The sequence below is a fragment of the Rattus norvegicus genome, chromosome 17 (assembly GCF_021556685.1).
Source record: "Rattus norvegicus strain SHRSP/BbbUtx chromosome 17, alternate assembly SHRSP_T2T, whole genome shotgun sequence".
Taxonomy (NCBI): Eukaryota; Metazoa; Chordata; class Mammalia; order Rodentia; family Muridae; genus Rattus; species Rattus norvegicus.
The window spans coordinates 1,846,273-1,871,077 of NC_141550.1; the positions used below are offsets into that span (position 1 = coordinate 1,846,273).

Sequence of the window (24,805 nt, forward strand, 5' to 3'; positions counted from 1 at the left end):
GCTGATCACTTGTCGCTGGAAGCCCAGCCCTTGACTCTTAAAGCAAGCACCGGGCACTACAGCCAGCAGCAGCTCACGGGCTGGGGTTGCAGAGGGCTCATTGTCTTCCCAACGGTGGGGGTGCACAGTTTCAACCGTGTTACCTCTGCATCCTGCTCCTGGAGATGGTACGTCTGCTGGAGACGATGCAATGTCTGGGGGCTCAGGGTCTTCTGCTCTAAGAGCCACTCCAAAAGCAACACGATCTGGTCTGGAGAAAGCTGAGGACAAAGAAACAGCCCTTGAAATGTCATGTAGGCAACAAGAAGTCAATACCAAAATTCTGAGCAAGAACCTCTGGGCCAGGGAAACCCTGGCCCTCTTAACATCTGAAGAATGGAGAGAGCATCTGCTGACTTTCCTCACACATTAGGGTTGTCTGCAGCCCTAAAGATCTGTATCCTGGGGTCTGGCAAAGCCGGTTTCCCTTGTTTATCATGTTGGGTATGTGCTTACAGAAGATTAAAATGGCACTTGTCTTAATGTCACAATGTCTCATGGTTATACAAGGACTGGAGAGGGCATCCAACTTTAGGCAAATTCACAGGAGTTAACCAGGTGGAGATAGGTTCAGATTTCTTTTTGAACCATGTAGACCTACAAGGCACCTGCAAAACCCTGAAAACTAAACACAGTGTAACAACTGCCGGCTCACGGCCCCTCCCCTTCCTGAGCAGTCTGTTTATAACCCGCAGATAAGGTACTACAACCGCACTTTACAGGCTACAGACAAGCAATAGAAGCACACGCACCTAAGCACAGTTACTCTCGCTCCTTTTCCTAACACCCAAATCAGTGCGACAGCAGCTAAAGGCGAGAGGGAGAAACCTGCATGTGACACACACATAAAACCAAGTGACTGAACAGACAGCTGCCGTGCTTACTGGGAGCTCTTCCCAGGATGGCCATCTCACCCCAACAGCAGAGTGGAGAGAAAACCAGAGATACACCTGTATGACTGAAACAGATTCATGCCAAAATCAGGGTTTTACAACTCTATACAAACTCCACATTCTCTGCACTGGGTACCCTGCAGCCCTGGCTACGCCTGATAATTCTTCTACTTCTAAGCAAACCAAATTTCTGGAGGCCGACACAAGGTCATCGGAGGGTGCCTACGAACACCATGATTTTATCTGCCAATTTCTATCACTCAGAAGTCATTAACTTTTCAGCCTCTCTCCTCTTGCCTCTCCTTTTTACCCTAAAATACATGCTTTGTCCAGAGGCTACAAGCTAGACACCCTCCTGCACCCTGTCTTCCCTTGGGCCCCAACTAAGGCCCCTTTACCTCAAGGTACCTCACTCCTTCTCTTGGTTTTTGTTGTGGCAGTGGCTAAAGTCACTGGTATGCCTAACCCGAGTATCCCTCCTGGCTTCAGTCACTGAACACAACTCCAGCTTAAAAGTCTGAGAACTGCTAACATGGGAGTCCAAGAAGATCTACACCTGCGTGCTATTTTCTTCCAAGCAGAGAGCTCACAACCCCACACAAACAGAATCAAAAGGATCGTGGAAAGCTTTTGTTGTCACAAAATTGATGCAATGGAAACATTTAGAGCTAAGCCCCCTGACTTAAGATGGATGACTGAGAGGGAAGGGAGGGCTGGAGGGGAGTACATATGCACTCAAACCTTTAGGGCTGTTTCCTAAGTCTATCTGGCTCTAATTAAAAGGCAGGAAAGAGTGAGGGTACACACCCCTCCAAGGAATCCATCCTCCTCCATAGTAGGTTACAGACACTCTCCTGCAAGAGCAGGCTTGTTCAGGGGTAGGCAGGCCAGAAGGCACAGCCACGCTTAACATTCCTCCCTAATGCGGGGAGATCTGTGCTAGTCTGGCCTTTATAGAATGGAGAAAGCACTGTTAGTAAACAACCTACAGCCACCTGGCTCTCCAATTCATGGGAAAATGTAGTCTCTAAACAATGAAGGAAGACAAATCAGTGGCCTGAGACTGTTTTCAGCCACATATAATAAAACTACCATTCATTCACAAGTAAATATTATATCACAAAAAAAAAGGATTACAGACTTGAAAAGAGGATGTGTTAAAGCAAAAATACTTTAATGGAGTGAACGTCTCTTTGTAAAATACATAGTTGCTCTGTCAAGCCACCCTACAGTAGAAAAGAAATAACACAGGATAAATGTTCACAAAGTGACTGAGATCTCAAGTACTTGCGAATGTGCTGTGCAGTCAGCTGTCCTGGCAGCCAGAACAGGAAAATATCCACTTCCAGTCCCAGAGAAATCAAATGAACTTTTACACAACTATGGGACTGACTGTGTGCTACCACGGAGGTAATGCAAAGGATACAGACGCTGTCAGCTGTACTATGGTGTCATTGAGAAAAAAACAGCATCAGGCCCAGGGAAGTCATCGTGAGGTATTGCAAGGGAAACTGACAGCCACCATTCAGTTGCAAAAGAAAGAGAAAATTCTTTCTTTTCAAAAACAATGATCTATGTTATCATTTCCAAATAGGGAACACCTCGGGTCTTGTAAAACTGCATCTGCCTTGGAAACTCAAGAGGAAATAAATATAAGACTACTAGCTGCCCAAGTCAGATGGGTACTGGAAAACAACAGCACAGGCCTGTAAAACTTACTCAAATGAACACACGTAGCAAGATGTAGCAGAAAGTCAATCAAGTACAAATGTTACTAAGGACTGTGGAACTCTGTGTTCTTGCCATTAACACTGAAGACTTCATAGTTGTTATTTATTTATTTTTTTTTGGTTCTTTTTTTCCCGGAGCTGGGGACCGAACCCAGGGCCTTGCGCTTCCTAGGTAAGCGCTCTACCACTGAGCTAAATCCCCAGCTCCCATAGTTGTTAATTTTAAAGAAATACACAAAGAAAAAAAGTTAGCTTTGTTCGCTCCACTCCCCCGATCCCTGATTTAAAAATTGAGGAGAGCGGCACAAGTCCGAACGTTAGTTTTAAAGTTTCTTGGAGTGAAAAATGTGAAATTTCCAACCTCCAACCCCAATCCAAGTAAAAGCAGCACAAAGAAAACCAACCCTGGCTCTCCTTGGAGCCCCAGTCCTTCACGGGAGGCAGCGGTGGGAAGGGGTGGGTGGGGGCAGGGATGGATGTCACTCTGAGCTCCCTCCCAGAGGACAATCCACACAACGGCAGCCCCCACTTTCTCTTCCATTAGCACAACACCATGCAGAAGAGCAGGCTTACCTCCCAGGTTAGGAACGCCACAGACATGACAAGTCTCGCCATGAAGCTTCCATGGGCACAAACATCAGGACTGCAGCTGGCATGCCTTGAGGGCCAAGGGGAGCCCTTGAGCCCCTCCCTGGCCGCCCAGCTGGCGCACAGCAGCGGCTGCATGGGGAAGGAAGTCAGTGCGGCTCCAGACAGAGTGAGCCTGAGACTAATGCAGCCACAGACTGACAGTGGCGTGAGTTCTATTATTACCCCATTATCACTCTGGGATCTGAGCCGAAATGAAGCATGCTTCCTCCCTGGTGCCATTTCCTTTTATCCTGGCTGGAGACTAAAAGCGGATCAATGGGGCAATAATGTATGATGTCACTTCCATTATAGCTACAGCTTCCCCGCCTCTTTCAGTCTGTCTGAAACGCACAAACGATCAATTCTTCCCAAAAATGGTTAAAAAATGCTTTGGGAGCATGCATCTTCCAGAAAAGCATTCTCTGCTATATTTGTCTATGTTACTTTGGCAGGAACTGTTTACACAGAACAAAACAGAAGACATGGGGGAGGGAGAAAAATCTCAAATTCTCCTGTAGGCTGGAGACTTGTTGGCTGGAATTCAACCCAAACGGGGTAGGGCCGGGGCAGAATGCCACTGACCTTTGAGAGTCACGTGTAGAAGGTGAAGGGGGACCTGGAGGATATAAAACACCTTCATTTTATGAGGCACTCCGAATCTGGAAACCGTTTCCAGGAAACACAGCCACTACCTTGCAGGACTGAAGGCCACCCACTCAGGTCCATGGCTGCCTGCTACAGGTGAGGGACACGGGTGGACGGAAGCAAGACAGGCACGGCTCTGAGACTTAAAGTAAAGTTCCACTGAGTGAATTTTCACATCCAAGATTCTTGCCGATAGCGTGAGATAAGGATACCACAGAGAGAAGCTCCCAAAACAAGAGCAGGAACTTCTATTTCCTCAGGATCCAGAGAGAAACAGAAACACGAGCCAGAGGAAGCCTGGTCTCCTCTGCCTGTCAGGCAAGGGCTTCCTTTCCTGTTGGGATGCACACAACAGGCAGGGTAGGCATGTTAAGCCTGCGTTCAGCAGAAACAGTTCTCCACACAGGTTCTTGTCTGCATAGGACTTTAAAGGACTGCCTAAACCTAAGGGTAGATAGAGCACTGGATGTGAATCTTGTCTGGATTATTTTGAGGGTAAAAATGGAGGTTGCTAGCAAATGAAGGTTATCAAATAATGAAGAGTGAAAGTATTTTTTCTTCTAACTATAGAAATTGACCAACAGGCAGGCGGACTCTCCCAGTGGCGTCAGTTACTCTTGGTTATCGAGCACCTTCAGAGCTACACTTTGCAATGACCACTGCAGCCACAAACATTCACAGAATTCACGATGTCAGATATGTCAGATACGTTACCAATAGCCTGAGATGATATGTGAACTTGTACGTCATTGTTTGATCACAGCACTCCCAAACTACCACTAAATGAAAGACCGTGAGAGCCGCCAACAGCAGGTGGGAGCTGAAGTAGGCTGTGGTAGAGAATCACCATGCTTCCAAGCAGGAGAGTCAAACTGTCAAATGTGCTATGATTTGAACCTTTGTTAGAAGTTTTACCCATGCTTCGTGCGGTGTAACGGAAAGCACATTCTGTGAACTACACGACACCAGACCATCGAGCCAGCTGGATCCTACAACCATGTGACTGCTAATATTTTATGCCATTGTGTAGTTCAGAAACTAAATCATGCTAAACGCTCAAATTAAAATTTTCCAAGGATTTTTACAAGAGACATTTGAGGTTTTCCTGTCTGCCTGTCTAGAATCTGCCAGGCCCATAGTGACGGGACAGAGGGGTCCACTCCCGCCACTTCATGCTTCTGGGGAGAACTGATTCAAACAAGAAGTCCCAGAGCACTTCAGGACATTTTCCGTCCTGCTGAAGGATTCCCAAAGCACAGCACTTTAATGTATCAGAGAGCACTTTCAACTTCTTGTGTTCAGATTTTGATGACATTGACCTTCTCATTTATAAGCAGTGATATCTTAACTCTAAATTCTTGTTATCCACCCATTCATCTCGATGTAAAGTCCAACACAGGAATAAATGCATTTCCATTGTCAAACCTTTAGCTAGTTCTGAGTTAAAACGCAGTGTTGTAGCCACAGAATGGATATTACGGCTATTACAGAGAAGGGGTAGGAGCTTCTGATTTGGTGAGATGGTGAAAGAGAGCTGTTGTCAGTGGAGAGAAGAGTTCAGCATAAAGTGTAGAAAATGCCTGAATTTGGGTAAAACACTCCCTTTCCTCTTTATCAGTCCATGTAGCCGAGGCTGGCTTGAAACTTCTTGGGTAACAAAGGATAGAGAACCTGGAGTCTGAAATTACAAGCGTGTGACACCAAGGAATATTCGGGCTCAGGCATGCGTGCGTGCGTGTGTGTGTTCGTATGTGCGTGTGTTCTTGTGTGTTCATGTGTGTGCGAGTGGGTGCGCACACGCGTGCATGTGCTCCTGTGTTTGTGTGCACACACATACATGCTAGGCCAGTACTCTACCAATTGAGCCACATTTCCAGGACAAATAAAATAAATTTCTAAAGACCTAGGAGGAAGTTAGTGAAGTCCCAGTCCAGTTTTGGGTGACCCACACACCCTTTCCGTCTTTTCTGCCTATACCTTGACCTGAAATATTTTCTTAATCCTGCTGTAAGCACGTCCTGATGAATTTCAGGAGGGATACAGACCGCATGCAGTTCGGGCTGCATCTGCGAATGAACTGCTGAGAAGGCAACCAGGAGTTTCTGAAGTGTAGGCCCAGCTATGTGCCGCTCCCTAACAGGCACACAGGGAGATCGCTGCGTCCTGACCAGGAACAGCATTCGCTGGCTTCGGTCCTTCACCCACAGACCGTGGCAATCTTGTTAAATAGAAAACTTGCTTCTGTGTAAGGAGGTGCTGGCTGTGCAATCCCGGTAAACAGAGTTCAATCTGCAGATCCACATGGAAGACAAATGGCAGGTGCCCACACGTACATCATGCGCACACACAGATAATTGGAAGAAAAAGATTTAAAGATGGAAGAATATTGTTTTCCAAATGCTTACAGATACACACAAAGCTCTGGCATTTAAAGAAAGTTACCAAATATTGTCTGATTTTTTTCTTCCATAAGAAAATATAGTTAACTATAAATTTACTCAATCCCAGAAATTTTTCTTATGTTTCTCTATATTCCTACATTACTATGTCAAACTGAGAAAACCGGTGTGGCTTTACAATAAATGTGCGATTTTTAGTGAATAACTAAGCCAGCCGACACCAGCTCCTTGGCTGAGTCTGGTTCAGTCAACTCTGCCTCCCATAAGGCTGAAAGAACCAGTCATGAGCAAGAGCAAGAGTCACTGTGGAAGCAGCGCCTTCTCTGACTGAGTGCTAATGTGCAGAACAGCCCACCTCCCACAGAAAACACCACCTTCAAAGCTGTATCACAAAGCTAGAATCCCCAAGTTTAAACAGGTCGAAGTATGCTCAAACACAACTCTATTTTAACATCTGTCATGAGAGTGGGCATGCTTAAGGGGATTTATGGTGGACTGAATCCACATGTTTTACGTGCCCACCCGCTCCCAGATTTCATAGTCAAATGATTAAGATGAATTCAGTATCCAACATGGCAAGATAGAGTAACAGGGACGACGTCTGCAAGAAGAGTCATCAATGAGCAACTTAATGGTGTGAATGATCTATTGGGAGCAGATGTACAGAGGCAGGCAAAGGTTCAGAACAGACGGTCTGCTCTGCAGTAGAACAGTTCAGAGAATTCAAGTCCAAATGTTCTGACCTAAAAGAACATTATCAGCTCTGTACGGTGTGATGCTGATGTCTCGGATGCAGTGGACCAGGCTTAGTGAGGATGAGGGTCCACTGATGAAGAAACTGGACTACTATACATGAGGAACAAGCCAGGCCTCCATGTTAAACTTGCTAACAAGGATTAAGATTTAGCATAAAAAACAAAGCCACAAAAACACGGTTATAATGAGAGGGACGAGAGAGGCAGCGGAAGCCCAGAGAAGCCACTGCTCAGAGAGGTGCGCCTCACGCACTCAGGTGTGGGTAGTCAGTTTGAAACAGTTTCGAAATGAATTTCACCCTAAGCTGTTCATCTGAAGTCAAAAAATAATGTCCCCTCGCCCCGGCTCTGGCCTTTCTTCACAGGAGAAGGAGCTGTACAACATAAATATTTTTCTGGCCAGATTTTATTTTCTAATGTTCTTCTGTCTTTCCTCCCAAATCTAAAACTACCACAGATTCTGGCAGATGGCTACAGTTTGCCAGTTGGTTTCTTCTGTATCATTAATGTACGTACAGCCAACCACAAGTACAGACAAACAGCAGGGTGCTACAAGAGGGGGCCAAATCTTACTTCATGAATTACTGCTGGGAAAACAAAGCACGCAGTTGTTATTGAATCAAACACTTGCTAGGTACCACTGTCCCACTGCTACCCAGTGTGGCTGTCTCGATTTACAGGGTTGACCCCATCTTTCATTCCAGTGTGGGCATTTTATACCCTGGATCAACTCTGAAAAATTCAAGAATATTCATGCAAGGGGAAGAAATGAACAACTTGGGGGGGGGGGGCACAGAAAGGGGCTTTGGGCTTTTAGGCTACATATTCCTGTTTTGCAAACCTCAAGGGTATGGAGGCTGTATTGGACCAGCATTTGTTATAAGGAAGAAGCTGCTCTTTGCGATGTGCGTGCAACATATGGGACAGGAACCTCACCAAGTCTCCCTATCCAAAGCCATGCTCCACACACAGTGACCAAGCAAGTCAGGAACAAACACTGGCAAGTACGGAGGCCACCCCCCACCCCCATACAGGAAGCCTAAGAATGGCCCCGAAGTGCTCAGGTCTTCGGTCCATAGTGAGCTCCAGGCTGGATGCAGGGCAGGTATGGCCTGCAACCACAAAGCCCGGGCTAGGAAATTCAGGAAGTCTTTGTGCTGCCGTGGAATGCTCAATCAATAGTGAGGTGTGGGTTTAAGGCTGTGCAGTCTCTTCCTCATCAAGAACGCTAGTGACCCCAAGACAGCTGCCACCTAAAATCACAAGGGCACCAAGTCACTGCTAAAATTTTCACAAAAATAAAACTGCTCAGCTTCTGGCCAGCTTGTGTCTCACTTTGCATAGGTACAATGGGCCCATTTAGAAAAGTCCCCATTGTTTTGTTGAAGTGTTAATGCATTCTAAGTGCTCTGATTATTTTTATCCCCGAGGAGACCTTCCTTCTCCCACAGATCCTAACGGAACTACATGAATTATCTTGAAAACTACCAATTTTTTTTATCCTTTTTAAAGAGAAAGAAATGAAGCTAGTTTTCCTTAAGAGAAATTTTTCCTACGTAATTAAATTACATAACTGAGTTTTTAAAAGAGAAACTTTAAAAACAAGGCACCACGGCACTCACTCTCATTTCTCACCATCACTTTGCTGTCAACACGACAACTAAAACGGTCATTATTCCAAAGTCAGGCAGGACTCTAGTTTACACAATACATGAATCAATACACCACAGCCCAACCCCTAAATGTGTGCAATTATTAAGTGCCAACGAAAACAAATAATCTGAAAAAAGAGTGACTGCAGATCCCTCAAAGTGAGGAGACCCAGAAATTACTCACTTTATAATCACTCACTTTAACACCACAAGCTGAGAACCACTTCCCCTGCTCATCTCCAGCTTAGCTTCTTAACTCAGACCTTTGCGAGGAATGACCACGGCCGAGGCAGAAATACAAGGAACACACTGTGCACCGCAGGGCAACGCAAACAAATGCCGTCAAAGTCAAGGAAGAGTGCGTCCTTTGCTCTGATCTGAGTTTCCATCTGAGCAGAGCTGTTCAGAACCTCAATTTAACCTGCTGACCATTCCTAGACAAAGGCAGAACCAGCCACCTTGCCGCTGTTTTCGTCCTGGAGTGTCCTTCAAGCTTTCCGTGCCGCAGGGTAGGGAGTCTCTTTGCGGATCTTTTCTCCAGGACAAGCCAGAAACTATAATCCCCGTAGCCCTGGAATGCACTCCGGGTAGAAACGCCCTCATCCCGATGCCCTGGAACGCACCCTGAGTAGAGACGCCTTCAACAAGGGAGAACAAAGCAGCAAAATCCCCGATAGGGTGCAGGGGAATACAAGGGAGCCGTGATCTCCTTACCTTGACCTGGGACCTGCACCTGCGTGTACTGGCTGATAAGGGCCGCTTGCCCCGCCCCCTCTGTGCTAGCCAATCCACAAGGCTGCCCCGCCCTGACAGCCCCGCCCCCCGCAATTCCACTAATTAGATGTTCGCCTCCCGCCCGGCACTTACACAAGATGCAGACCAGTCCCAGTACTGCCTGTGATTCAAATGGGAACAAAGGCGGGCTTAACACGGCACTTTTCCTACAATTCACTAAGGTGAGGCCCCCTCATTACACTGGGCTTAACCTCCAGCAAAGTAGAGTCCCATGAACACTTCCGGTGAAGATCTTTCCAGCTATAACAGGGATGTAAAAGCAACGGTTGAAAAACAGTCTGTTTTTTCCCCGCGGAGCAAAAAAAAAAAAAAAAAAAAAAACCGCTCCTGGGTCACCAGGAAGCAACGTGCAGGACTAGGAGGGAGGGCAGAAGAGGAATAAGCTGCCTAGCCGGTTTCTAGTAAACAATCTGCATAATTGCTAATTAGGAGTGTGGGGGTGGGGGCGACTGCCGACCTCTCACTCCAAATCCTTAACAACAGTTACCTGAAAGAGGAAGGGGAAAGAGATAAAGAGATGCCAGAATAAGTTTCTTGGGTTTGCCACAAGCTCTGATGAGAAGAAACACTCCCAGGACACACCACTGGCAGTCTGGTCACGAGGATAAATCCGAACAACAGAACCACTCCACCACGGTCCCTAGTGCTGCCTCTTCAAACGTGATTACCGCTGTGAGCACAGTTAGGTTCCAGGAAGGAGAAGCTGGCATTTGAAGATACATCGTCACAAACAAAACCATAAGGATTTCCCCCCCAAACAAGCAAAATACATCTGGCAGAAACCCATTAACAATTTTAAGTATTAAAATTTCACTCCAGTTTTAGATGCTGAGTGAAATTTCGGGGACTAGAACCATACCCATAAAATATGCGTACAGAAAATATGGCATCGCATGAAGGCTGCCTGGTACCTGCCACATGCCAGTCTTAGTTTGATCTAAGTCGTCTGCACCCTTTTAGAACTGTCCCCAAGCTTACAGGGTGTATTTGTGCGAAGCGTTTTTATTTTATTTTTAAGTTTCAGGCAATGAACTACTGTCTGGGAGGAAGAAATAAAAACCTTGACCCTAAACAACCTGGCACAAATACATTATACAAGTCTTTCAGTGGGACCCACCCACAATAGACTTTAAAATTTTTAATTTTTTGTTAATTACAGTTTCTGTCTCCTTCCAGGCTTTCACTAGGGTATATTCCAGTTTCAGATGAGGGGTCTAACAGTCTAACGGTACACGGCTATGGAAAATTAATACAGCATTTTATTTTCTTACAAAACACCATTTTTGTTTAGCAGCTAAGCACAGTTTAAACCTTAAGTGTAGCAATCATTTTAAGTCTTTTTAAAAGATGTATGCAAAGAAACAGACAAAAACCAAAAACACAAATAATTTCTAGATTAAACAGTATAAAGAAATAGTTAAAACAAATGCAAACCAAAGTCAGCGTATCTAACTCTGCTCAATGCTTTAATACCAAAAACCTGGAGGCTGGGAAATAAAGACACAGAAGGAACTCCCAAACACCTGCTCTCTCAGCCAATAAACAGTAAACAACTAGGTCAGGGAGACCACCCCTTTGGAGAAAAATAGTTCCCCCAGACTCATCTTTTCCAAATTCTTCAGTCAAGATTTAGAAATCAAAGTTTTGGCTAAATTAATCTCCTTTTGGGCAAGACAGAACACTTCTTTATTAAGAATGTTAATATTTTAAATAACACGGATCATTAAAAATCATAATTCCTCAAAGTAGTTTTCAGTTTGAAAACTGAAGGCAATATAAATGCATAACAAAGAGGCACGGGCGAGAGGCTCTGCAGAACTCCCCAGAACGTTCCTGTAAAGATCAACTTTAAGCAGCCTTGCGCCAATGCTCAGGGTTTGATTTTAAAAGCAAGTCTGTAGGAGACTGAACTCTCACCACCAATTAAGAGTAAGCTTCCGTCTGGTCCGGTCCCTAGGGCAGTCTCGCGGCAATGCAGGGGCATCTCAACGTTCTTAGTGTTATCTGTTCAAGCTATTTTAAAAATAATTTTTACTTCCCTTGATGGTAGTCAAACCAAAGGGTTGGTCCATGCCACTTTTAAATTTTTTTTTTTTAAAGAACGAGTCCGGGACCTTTCCCCGCAGGTTGGGCGCTCTCTCTCTCTTCCCAGGCTACCTGCATATCCCAGTCATCTCGTTTAAGCGGCTGCGGAGAGTGCAAGACAAAAAAATAGAAGCCAGTGGTCCTGCTAGAGGAGGCCGTGGCTGTGATGTGGCACGTCCGAAAGTGGGAGCACCTCAAACAGAGCCTTGGGGGATCAGGTAGCCCAGTCCAGCCCTGCCTCAGGAACCTGCGAGCCTTCCCAGCACAGCTCCAGTGCTGACACAAACCACTGATTAGGGAACTGGGTCTGAGGCAAAACCCAACATTCAAATGTAGAGACAAGGACCTGCCTCTGTGGTTCTGAGGACTCACTTTGGTTCTCTGTGTGAACGCGCAAAGGCCAGGCATCCCTTTCTCCAACAGTCACACTCTGGGATGTGAGCGGCAGGCAGCACCTTTAAGCCGGGTCCTTCCCCTTTCCAGCCTCCCTAGGGGCCTCACACCCCCAGCTGTTTGCTATGGCAGAACTCTGGAATCGCGGCTGGAAAGACAGTTAGCAGTCTCCCCCGTCAAGGCAGAGCTCTGGTTTTCTGGGTTTTATCCTCAGTCATTTCAGTCGGCACCTCTCCTATTTCACCAGCTAAGAACTAACTGTGGCAATTGCATCTGCTGGGATTTCCTGAGCTCCGGGAAACCTGGGATGTCTTCTCTCCTCAAGCTCTCACCCAGCATTGGAGTAATATAAATTGTCTCTTAGTAGGATCAAGGCCCATTGGCAGTTATTCTTAGCAACTAAATGATGAAAAGTGAAAATAGTTCAACTTAAAAGGGAAATCAAAGACACTGCACGTACGATCCTACACCATTAATTTCACAGCCATTACAGGCAAATGTCACCTCTATTTCAGGGGTGGGGTGCTTCCTGGGAGTCTGGCGACAGCTTAGCAGACGCAGCCCCACCATTTGCGAATGAAGACTGTGCCTCACAGCTCATAGGCTACCCCACTACCTCAGGAACCACTTGTGGCCAGGGACAATATTACCCAAGGTCTGTAAAGAGATGACCTAGAGGGGAGGGAAAGCACGTGTATACAGTGGTGTCAGCCATGGAAAGGTTCAAAGATGGGTCCTTGAACAAAGGCTTGTGTGTTTAAAAAACTAGTACTGTAATGGAGCTTTGCCCGAAGTGTTAAAAATATATACTGCAAAAAATATAAAGACAATTATTCACAAATCAATACAACTATAATTAGATTGGTTTTTTTTTTTTTGAGTAGGAAGGCCAATTTTCCTTAACCAAAATTATAAAGTACTTATAGTTCACTTAAAATTTCTCTTTACTGAGTAGCTAGCATGTGAGACACTAATCTAACAGGTTAGGTAGCAAGGTAGAAATCCCCATTATATTAACAAGGCACGGGGCCTTTCCTCCTATTCATTTACATGGGTGTATACGTATACGTACATTACTTTCCTGACACAAAGTCTTCTCTGATACTAGATACTTACTGTCTGCCAGCATTAGCTGTGCAGGTTTTCCCAAGTCACTTCCTTTTCTTTTCCACAGATGTTTTACTGTGGTGGGCAACATGATAATAACCTGGAAATCCTGTGATTCTCAGAGGTAAAGAGGCAATGAAGTCAGAGACGGAATTAAGGCTGCACATTAACTAACCTTGTTGATCAGAGCAGAGTATCCTCAACTATAAAGGCAGCGCTACGAGGGTCTTTTTTTTTTTTTTTTTTTTGGTTCTTTTTTTCGGAGCTGGGGACCGAACCCAGGGCCTTGCGCTTCACTAGGTAAGCGCTCTACCACTGAGCTAAATCCCCAGCCCCTACGAGGGTCTTTATTAGCAAAAAGATACTGAGGAGAAAGGACCTGAGAGGCCAGCCTGACCAAGCTGTCTCTGAAGGTGGAGGAAGAGGTAGAGGCTCAAAAAAAATCCATGAAAGCTGTAAGAAGCAAGGAAGTGGCTCCATCCTGCCTCAACTCAAAGGAAAGCAGCCCCACCCATGGTCCATTAGCCTACAGAGGCTTACTTGGACTGTTGACTTCCTGATATTGTAACACAATGCTAATTCTGTGGAGCTTTGTTACAGCAGCCTTAAGAAACTGATACACCAAGTCCCTCTACTGCCAGTACCAACCTTAGCTTCTGGCTTAATGCAGGAGAAAAGGGATAACGTAGAATGCCCTTCATTCCCTGCTGGACCTGAATCCACCAGACTCCTTCTATCAGGAAGCCTCCTTACAATGCACGCTGCTTTGTGGGTGATTTCAGACTCAGCTCTAGAAGCTGAGAACTTTGCTGGGGCAGAGGGGTGGGAAAGAAGGAGGTCTGCTGCTCAACAGAGCACCACAGCCAGGCACAGGGCGTTAACCTAACAGGCCAAACATGAAACAGAGCGCCACCGGCAACTGTGTCTTGATCAAATCTAGGAGTTAATCAGTAACATAACCCCACCACCTTTTTTCATGGCTTTAATTATTACAGCCAGTAAGAAATACTCAGCCGTCTCTGTTTAGTAATGTTTTATTTACCCCTAAAGGCTGAAGTCTTCATTAAATGCAGAAGAGTTGAGTTCAATTCAACACATATGGTGAGCTCACAGCCGGGTTGCCTTTTCCTTAAGTGTCTCTCCCCAGCACACCCACCCCCAAGGACCCCAGATATTTAATACACAATCGCCATTTAGCAACACCAAGATTTTATGTCACTACCTATTTTCTGAAGATTTATTTTTCAACAATTCCCCTCATGCTTTGTTTTGCCAGCACAAATGTCCCAAACATATGTGTGAATGCTAAACCTGGCTAAATCTGGGAGGAGCCCAGAACCTTTGGGTTTAAGCTGACAAAATATCAATGAAGTAAAAGGAACGGGGAAACGGTAATACCTAACATTTCCTGCAGCCCACATGGCCATAAATTGATGCCCATCCACGTCTTATTACCAGTATGGCAACTCTGACAGGTATCTGCCCGTTCCTGGTTTGTATCTCCTGCAAAAGGAAATGGCTACTTCCAGGTAAATGCTTCAATAATTGAACTGTAGGGTGGGCCATATTTCCTTGTTGTTAGATCAGTACTCCAGCTCTGACTGACACTACACTGGGCTGTGGAGCTGATAAGACAGTGGAGGACCCTATACAAGGGAGGCTAAGGGAAAGGGTGGTGGTTGGGAGTGGGGACAACCAGTGTGTCTGAGCTGAGTAACTGATAAACCTCCTTTGGACATACGATTTGACGCAGAGATGGCAGACACCTCGTTTCTTCCGTTAGGAGTCATAATTTGAGCAGCTGGCTTGGCTGGAGGAGCAAATGCTGAACGCTGAGGGCTACTTATCAGACAATTCTCAATGCCAGACTGTTTCTGAAGAGCAAGACTCCAATAACACAGGGTAGTCTGGTGGACCCCATACAAACCCCCTGTGACATTCTATTAAATGTTTTTAGTTCATAGATACACAACCACAGCTGGTCTCTCTGACTCCCTGCCTATCTAGAAAGTCCATGTTGAACCCTTCTTTCAATCCTAAATTGGGTCAGTTCTCCACATAAATTCCAGTGGTGCGTTGGTTAAGTGAGGTCCTGCCCAGCCAGATGTAACCTGGATTCTATGAGAAGAGGCCTTTGAGAGCAAGCATCTTTTGGAAAAGGTGAGTGGGGATGACCCAGAATCCCAGCATCCAGGGTAGCTTCACAGACTAAGCTTGCTGTTTGCCAACAGCTAAGGATCTTGATGCTACAACAGTTAAAGGAACAAGACATAATGCTCCTTGAACAGATGCCTTCTCTGCAGAGTGTGCCTGCCTGCACTGTAGAAACACTAGTCACTTTACAGTGGGGGGCTATTTACAGCTCTTCTGTCTCCATGTCCTAGGAGTGCCCACCAGTCTCCACAGGCAGGTAGTGTTACTGTTGCCATGAGTTGTACTGAGTAATTCTGTCGTTATGCATTTTGTTGCTTTATTCAGTTTTGGGTGTGTGCTTGTGCTCAGATTTACAATGTGTACAAGTTGCCTAGAAAGCAAAGCCCGAAATTCATAGCCTGGTACAGGCTAAGCTGCAGCCCACTAGAAATCAGCAGGCCCCTACTACAGTATGGGGTGAGGGACATTCCCATTCCCCCCATTGTTCCTGTGTGATGCTATCTAGTTTATACAGGAGTTGGTGTAACTGGAAAGAAGTGAGAACCTTCCCCAGTCCTCCTGAACGCACTATACCCTTTGGGAAATCCACGTTCTCTTTATGTGACTTTGTTGTGGCAGACAGTGCTCACATGGCGGGTGGACAGACAGGTGGATGGAAGGGTTGACACCCAGAAGCCCCTCACACATTGGGCAGCTTTCATCTTGAGTCTGGTGAAGTGTAAACATGTCTATGGTGCTCTCCTACCGTGTCTCTGACTCATGGTTACAATGTATCAGAGGAAACTCTTGGCAGAAAACTGGTCAGAGTCGGCAAAAATCAGCAACTGAAGTCAGTTTGCGAACTCTTAGGAGTTTTGAGGTTGCTCTAAGGGAATGGGCTCCACTGCTTCATGGCATCCCAACTGGGACACAGCAGCTCCTAAGAGTGGCCTGCCTCTCCCTACTAGAGCAGCTAGCTGGAAGTCAATCATGTTCCTGGGTTTCTCATTCCACTCTTGAGAGTGGGGATGCACCTCCCTAGCTCCTTTAGCAATCTCTTGGAAGAAACTGCCCAGAACAGAAGAGGGCATGTTAATTTACAGACCTGGGAGTGGGAGGGATTTACTGTCCCAGGGGAAATGACAGTTAAGTTCCCTGGGTAAGACTTGAATTCAGAGTGCAGAAGTACATAATGCCCTCTGCCACATGCTGTAATCTCAGATGGAGACAGTCGACAGAGTCCTCTGTCCCTGAACACAGCAGTGCATCTGACGACTTTCCGCAGTTAATTGAACAGCAAAGAACTCAGATCAGCTTTCTAGTTAAACAAGGGATAGCTTTAGAGAGAACCTTCCGCACATAAGGTCAAGAGTATTTAACAGAAAACCTTCCTCTTTAAAATCGTGACAAAGGCATTAGATGAGGTAAAATTGTAATTGCTCCTGAGATTTAACCATGGTGACGGTTGTGATTTAGGTCCTTTAAGAAAGGTCCAGCCTGGGCTTTCTAATGCTCACAGCCCCTTCTTAAGTCAAAGATAGCATATTGCATTGTGATGTTCAAATCCTAAACAACTCACCTGCCTTGAAAGGCTTCAAGAGATGGTCACTAACCCACAAAGGAAACCCCAATTCTCCTGTGACCTGGTGCTGCTCTGAAAGTGGTGCATTCAGAACTCATAGCCTACTGACTGGTTAAGAGCTGGACTTTGAAGGGGACCTCAAGGTCAGCTCAGGGGAGCTCAAGAGGTGTTCAAGACAGGTTTGTGGGCTGACAAACTCAAATGGTTCTCAATAACCATCGTTCCCCAGGGCAACTGCGCCCCCCATCTCTCAGTTGTACAAGGAGATATATTTGGAAGGAACTGCCATCTTCTCTGCACATTAGAAAAGCCCCCAAACAAATCCAATCATTTTGCTAAATGAATGAAAAGCTACACTTCTGCGTTTTATTTTAAAGAGCAAGTAAATATTTTATTTTACAGCATATATTTAAGAAAATTGAGAAGGGAACTCTAACTCTCTTAAAGAGATGTAGCAGCTATGGGTAACCCAGGCAAGCCCAGAGTGGGAGAACAAGTTCTTCCCAGGGAAACCCCGACTGGTCATCCAACAAGAGGTTCAGCCCTAAAAACATACAAACGCAAGCAACATTATAGAGACTAAGCAGGCTGTACTTATATGTAACAACGACTAGGAATTTAAGGCGGTATGGAACAAAGAACCATGGGTCTGAGACAGCACGATGTGAGGTGACAGGAAGGGCAGGATGTAGCAAATGGAGGGGGAGTAGAGTAGCATTTTAATTTGAAACAATAAAATAATATTTTAAATTAATACCTTTAAAGGTGGCAAAGGCCTTCATCCCTGACCCACTGTGATGGTCATTTTAGGGGCAGCTGCTCTTAAGGAATTCATTTAAAACTTAGGGCTTTCTTCCTATAAGCGAAGGTTAAAAGCAAGTAGGGCTTGTCAGATAAATTCTGTCTCCACAAACTATGATTTCATACTTTAATTAACTATGTTTACAGATGTCCCTCTGAGAAGTTCACTGGCAAAGATCTTTAAAAAGCCACCAGTGGAAGGTTCCAGCCACCTTCAAGCTCAGAGTAACTCACATGCATACGGTGAGGGTGGTGTCTCTGAGGTCACAATGTACAAGTTGGTAAAGCCATTTTAATTAGCCGCAGCAAGGACTTGGGGAGACTGGAAATATAATATCCCCACAAGCTGTATTCAAAAGGGCCCTGTCTCAAGAGACCTGCACTCAAGATTTGTCCTCTAGGGAAGGCCCAGAAAGCATATCTGGGAAATGAACGATGGGGGACCAGAGGAAGGGGTGGGGGGAAATAAGTATTATCTGATTTTGGTGTAAGTGACATTGACTTTACAAAACACAATATCAAATACACACGACTTATAAAGAAATTTCCTGGTACTACCCCACTTGGACACCTACACTGAGCCACCAGGATGCTCCACTTGGCCCTGAAGCGTGAGTCTCTGCAGCCCTGGCTCCAGAATACTACAGGAGGCATAACTGGGGCAGATCTTCCAAGCACACCAAGAGGCAATGCCTAGTTTAGAAACAGTGGAATGTGGTAATCACGAAATACTCATCTTTTCTACATCACTGAGCAATGCGATGGATGGACAGGCCAGATTCCTATCATAGCCAAAGCTCGCCCAGTCTGATCCACCCCTAGGTAGGAATCCCTGGCAAGGCCCACGTGACAACAGCATTCAAGAGTCTGTGTTCTCTCAGTATGGTTCCAGTCCAGTGGAAGAATTCCAGGTGTCAAAGCATAGGCAATTGTCCCACCGCTCCCTACTGGAAACAGGAGGGTATTCACAGCCTGTCCACAGTGCCCTTGTCCAATGGGGCCTCCTCACAAGACAGTACATGTATTGAGGAAGTTAGTTATCCAAACAGAATTTCAAAACTGTTTCACCTTTATCCCATGTTGTCACAGCCTCAGCCCTCACGATGCTTCTACCCACATCTGCTTCTCACACAAGCAGCACGCTCTCAAACTCCCTCATCTGTCCGACCTATACAGACCCGGCTTACCAGGACAGCCCTTCCTGTGGCTCCCGAACACTGTGTGACACACCAAATTTCATGCATGGAGAATGCAGGGACTCCTCTGTGAATCACTCACTGTTCAATCTACTGTCTAAAAAGCCTAAAGAAAATATAGGTGAGGTGACCGACTATTTAACCTTGACTTTGAGGACAAAGAAAGAACGGGTGCTTCAAACAGAACTGAAAACAGGCACTTGGGGGCAGAGACAGAAGAATGACAAGTTTGATGCCAGTCTGGGCAACTTAGCAAGAATCTGTCTCAGAAGTTTAAATGCAGAGAGGCATAGTGTACAGTAGAGCCTGGAACTCATTCCCCAGCATGAGGTATGAGGGTAAGCAAAGCATCAGGAATGCCGGGACTCCAAAACAAACTTCTACTAGAACACACAGCACGGGCATAATGTCAGCGAGTCATTCAGAACACAATCCTCTCCTGTTCATGACCCCACACAGAGGTGACAGGACATGTGAGAATTAAGAATCTCCCCAGGATTAAGCAAAGAGTGGAAGTTGATAGTTTTCCCATTTGCTACCAGTTCAGATGCGCGCATACGAGATCTAGGGCATTTAACTTCAGATGCAATGTGAATTTTGCATACTTCATGGAAGAAAACACAAACACGTGTGCTGCGACTGCTGGCTCCTGTTGAAGCCTCAGTTCAAGCTCCTATCTCCGAATGTCAGAACTTCACATACAGGCTTTCTGGTGAAAGGTACATGTTGAGTAGAATAACCCACTAATTAATGATAATCACAACTAGCCTAGCATTTCATCTCTTTAGAAAGCAAAACCTCAGGGCTGGGGAGATGGCTCAGTGGTTAAGAGCGCTTTCTGCTCTTTGCAGAGAACCCAGATACTGTATCAGGCAGCCTAAAACCACCCCTAACTCCAGCTCCACCATGGGCACTGCCCTCATGCACAAACTCATAAACACAGATACAATCAAAACTTAAAAAAACTTTTTTTTGAAAAAACAAGAAAACAGTTTTGGAATTTTACCTGTAGCAACATTCTCTGACAGGCACATTCAGGTCACCCATCACAGGGAAGTGTGGAAAGTCAGTTCACTGTGGGTGCAGATGAGGGTCACTGTGTGAGGGGAAAATGGAAGAAGCTGTCCCACACTTTAAGGACCAGGAAGAATAGCAACAATAACAGGAGGGAGGCACGGTGAGGTCAGGCTTGAACCTCACTCTCTCAGTCTCTGGACGCTGTGACCTGCTGTAAGACCTTCCATGTCTCAGAACACATGGACACGGCATCAGTATAGACATAATTAGCACATTAGGCTGAGCTATTCTTAGTTAACTGTGTTGGCTACAATTGCAGGTACCTTTCCTAGCCATATCAGGTATGTCTCCCACAGCACTGCTTCTAAGTGAACTCTGTGCACGGTACATGGGTGTTCTAGAATCAATTAAGTTTCCTGTTCCAGCAGCTGGCATAACTCTAGGAACACCTTAGTGCCTGCCTGCTGTGTGCACTGTGTGCACACCTCTCATGAGGCCCTGGGAGTCTCTCAGGAGTAGACCCCAGAGAATAGTGAGAAGCAACAGCACCCAGTTGGCTCTGCTCACTCCAGCAAGGCCCACTGCTTCTTCTGAGACAAGAATCAACACCCGTTACTGCCCCAAGAGGTCTTGTGAATGAACCCCCAGGAATACTATGAGCCACGGGAACCAGGCCCTCACTGCAGGTTCTGGTCACTCCAACTCTGGAACCTCTGGTAGGAACAGTGCCACCCACATTGACCATCACACACAGGAACCCACCTCTAGATTTCACCGTGGCTTCACTTCTGGGGTTTCCTGAGTGGCAGGTCTTACTTCATGGGGATCGTATCTGAGGCCACGTGTCCTCAGTAGGTGGAGCTTTCTAACAGGCTGGCAGACATAGCTAAAGCTCCAGGTTGGAGAGATCTGAAAATGAAGGGCTTCAGCTGGACAGAAACCAGACTGTGGGGTTCTCATGAACACGCAGGGCAGTGCACACACTCCAGAAGCAGAGTCACCCGGCAGCATTTCTGAGCTCTGCAGTTAGCTGGATTTTCTGGGACATGTTCCTTCTGATCAGGGTCCTTTTTTGTGTTATGGTTAATGTAACAGGATGAGAGAAACCACAGAGTACAAAAAGCTACAGAGGAGTAAGAGACTTCTCCATGGCCCCCATAAGCACCAGAGAAACACGCCTTTAGCAGAAACACATGCACTCAAAAGCTGGGGCGGGACTCTGGAACATCAAAGCCCCTCAGTTGTGGCACAGTCCATACACGGGATGGTTCCCCAGATAAGTGGGAAAGTAGAAAGACGGGTTACATGTGATGGTCCCGTTTGAACCAGGACACAGCTCTGAAGGAGCATGGGAGGATGTGGCCTGAGCAGTTCAGGAAGCTTGGGCTCAACGTCCTGCCTTGCAAGAGGCAGAGCTGGGTCTAAAGTACATGGCTAAGTTCTAGCAATCTGTCTTTACAGCCTGACTCTTCTCAACTATAGTAACCCCACAGTTTAGCAGCCACCATTGCCAGGTGTACACACAGAACTGGGCTCTCAGGCTCTGACGATGGCAAGGCTGTAATCAGCAATTTCCTCTAGAGCTAAAAATAACAACCCAGTACTCTGGGCATGAGAGGCAGAAAATGCCTTGCTTGGTGTCTGGGAGAAGAAGAGGGTTGCTTGGGTTTCATGACATTTATTTCTGAAACTAACTGGAGCAGAGGCAGAGAGAGACACTCCCTCTGTTTCCCTAAGAACTTCAGGTCAATGCCAGGAATCTACTAACTGCCAAAACAGTTAGGCCTCTTTGTCTATGCACAGCTCCCGTTAGCACGCACATTACCAGCACCTTCACGGCACTGTGTCTCTCTACATTTCTTGTCCCCATCATAGCCAGCCAAGCAGTCAAGAGAGAAAGCTGGTCAGCAAAGCCAGCCAGGCCAGAGGATAGAATGAAAACGCCACAGCAAAAGGCCAAGTGTCGGCTCTGCTCCTTTCAGGATTCAATTATGCTGCTTTGAAGTTTAAGCTATTTGCATTTTAATAAAAGCCAGAAAAGAGGACCCGGCTGTGTTGCTGCACATTTCTTAGAAGTACGCTGGCAGTATCCATTTCAGTGCAGCCCTTAAAGTAAAGCAGCACTAGCCCCACAGTTAATTGCTGAACAGGGGCTCATCTTCCATGACTTCCATACTGTGACTACACACTAAACACTCAGTGCTGGTGGCTCACAGAGTCCCCTCACATCTTGCAACAGATGTCAGTTCAATTCAAGTACCTAGGGAAGAGGAAAAACAAGCGGGCTGCCTGGCTCTTCATGCTGACGTCACCAAGAGAAAGTCACTGGCAAAGAGGGAACGAATCTGCAAGGCCTGTCTCCATCCTGGCCCTGCAGGATGCTCTCTAGATTGCCCTGCAGCCACAGACATCCACTGTGGAACAAGGGATAATTTCACATGCATCTGTCCAAGTCCGCAGAACTTCAGGACGACAGCTACAGCAAGTACTGAACCCCAGTGTTCATGGCCGGGCAAAGCACTTTCTATGAAAGCTACAGAATAAATCTTTTCCCAAAAGCAGAATTTTAAAAACATCATTGAATTTGATTAATTTAAATAATAAAAAGGAGCTTGAGAAAACTACCTTTGAAGTAAAAAAAAAAAAGTCATAAATGTAAAACACATTCCCGTCCTTCTCTAATAATTATTTCTCCTAAAAGACTTAAAAGGCAAAACAGTATTCAGAGTAAATAGCTGAATGTCCAGGCAACCGTAATTTAAGTTTTTTTTTTTTAAACCTTGCCCTATTTTTAAAATTTTGTCTAACAGACAATACTACTTGGATAATAAGAAAAGGAAAGGCCAAAATTCTTAATCTTAGGTTGGTTGGTTTGAATGCAAAAGCTAAGCATGGTGAACCCAATGAAAACACTGAACACAGACCCCACCAGAAGTAAAGCTTTCATGTAGAAGTAGAGACCACACTGGCCGCAGCCCCCGGTAATGGAGCAGGAATGCCAGGGACCACTGTAAAGATGCTACATCTGCCAGCCAAGCACTGAGAGAGGAGACAGACTACAGGCTACTCGGATTCTACAAGGAACCCTCTATGGCACACATGTTAGAAACAGGAAGCCCTGCCTAAGACCAAGGTGAAAAGAGAGCTGAGTCCTGAAAGCTGCCCTCTGATTTCCACACCAGTGCTGTGGCACATACACCCTCCCCCGTGTCATAATGAGGGAGGGAGGGAGAGAGGGAGGGAGAGAGAGAGGGAGAGAGGGAGAGAGGGAGAGAGAAAGAGAGAGAGAGAGAGAGAGAGAGAGAGAGAGAGAGAGAGAGAGAGAGAGGAGAGAAGTGTGAGTCCCCCATCAGAGAAGCAAGCTGCAGCAAGTGGGGCACTTTTGGTGGCAGACAGAGCTCTACCACCAGGAAGCTTTGCTCACTTGAAGCCTCCTCCTCCAAGCCCTCCCCATCACCCTTGGCAACTTCTCCCAACTAAAGACTAAGTACTATGGTCTAAAAACCTGCGGGGACCCAGTGTCGGTGGTTTTCAGGGAATGAGATACAGCACCTCACTTTTAAAACTAGCTTGAAATAAAAACTCCTAGAAAACCTAACACACATAGTACATGTACTTGGGTGAGGAAGCCTTGACACAATGTCCCACTTAAAATATAAGGGTAGATTACAGTCTGCTCATGAGAATGTCTTTATTGGCAGGCTGAAGTCTGCCACCCAGGAAGGCACAGCAGTGCAGTGGTGGATGACCTGCAGGAACACGCAGCTACTGACACAAACAGGTTTTTAACTCAGTTGCCCAGATGCCACAAAAAGCATCCTGTGGAACCTTTCTGAAACTACAACCAATTCTGGGGAACTCTCGACAGAATGCCTTCCTTCCAGGTTGCCTTGGCTGCCCCCGTTCTTGAGAACATGAGCACAAGTTGAAAACACGCACAATAGGTGCTGAGACTACATGTTGGGAGGTCTCGAGTGCACAACTAACTGCTGCACTCAAAGGGGTTTCCAGCAGTCCTTCCAGGCTCTACCTACTTACACAGGCCTGGAGGCAAACTTAACCATGACAGCCACATGAACCCATAAGGATTCATAATGAACTGCCCTGTAACACAATGTCCATCTGGAGCCAAAACCATCCTTCTGAGCTGATCAGCGGTCTGTTCAAATATCAGTGCCTGAGAGTCAGCTTAGCAATCACTGTCCCTCCCACAGACCTTGGCACTAAAGAGCTATGAGTCAGCTCTCTTCCCTTCCTCTCAGGAAGCCATGCGTTCTCTCATATTCTCTCTCTCTCTCTCTCTCTCTCTCTCTCTCTCTCTCTCTCTCTCTCTTTCTCCCCGCCCCCCTCTCTCCCTCCTGCTAAAGCTGACTTTTGAACAAGCACTTATTCTCAAAACAGTTCACATCCAGTGTTCTAGGTTCCTACTTCCACTCCACATGGTAGGTCTGCCTAGGATTGAAGGGCTGCTTCCCCAGCTTCCCCAAGACACACCCCACTCACTTGAGCAGAGCCCCTGCAAATCTTCAATGGGGCAAGCACTGTGACTGACCTGCCATGCAAGGATACTACACAGCTGGCAGGACTTTGGACAGGCCAGTGGCGACAGCCCTGTACTCATGGAAACATAGCAGATGCCTTTCTAATAAAGAATCTGACAGTCCCCCAATTCCATCAATTAGGAACTAATGGTCTAATTATTGACAGCACCACAAAACAGGGCTCCCAAGACTCATCCAAGCCTGCTTCACATTAAAATAATGTACATACTCAGAAGCACAAGCCAGCAAACATTATGTGGAGTCACAGAGAAACTGAGAAAAAAAAGAATTTAAGATACAGAAATCACTTTCTCAATATAAATCAACGTACTGGGCATCACACACCTCCTCCTCAACTTTGAACTCCAACAGTTAACAACCTCAAAGTTGCTAAAGTGCCATGTGCAGGACT

General features: G+C 46.0%; 1 protein-coding gene and 1 long non-coding RNA gene across 14 annotated transcripts in view; both read right to left on the bottom strand.

The window, feature by feature from the left end:
- Aopep (aminopeptidase O) overlaps positions 1 to 24,805 on the bottom strand; it is a 315,985-nt gene that overhangs the window by 20,546 nt on the left and 270,634 nt on the right. For all 13 annotated transcript variants that reach the window (XR_015640651.1, XR_015640652.1, NM_001012346.2 and 10 more), the window contains one exon: positions 144 to 260. Coding sequence is in view for 11 of the 13 variants with exons in the window: in NM_001012346.2 (NP_001012346.2) it covers positions 144 to 260 (117 nt within the window). In the remaining 2 variants the exon portion in view is untranslated. The remainder of the gene's footprint in view (positions 1 to 143; positions 261 to 24,805) is intronic.
- On the bottom strand, positions 6,965 to 9,465 carry LOC147999926 (uncharacterized). Its single transcript, XR_015641381.1, has 2 exons — positions 8,928 to 9,465; positions 6,965 to 8,344 (listed from the first exon to the last, which is right to left on the bottom strand). It is a non-coding gene; the product is annotated as an uncharacterized LOC147999926 (long non-coding RNA).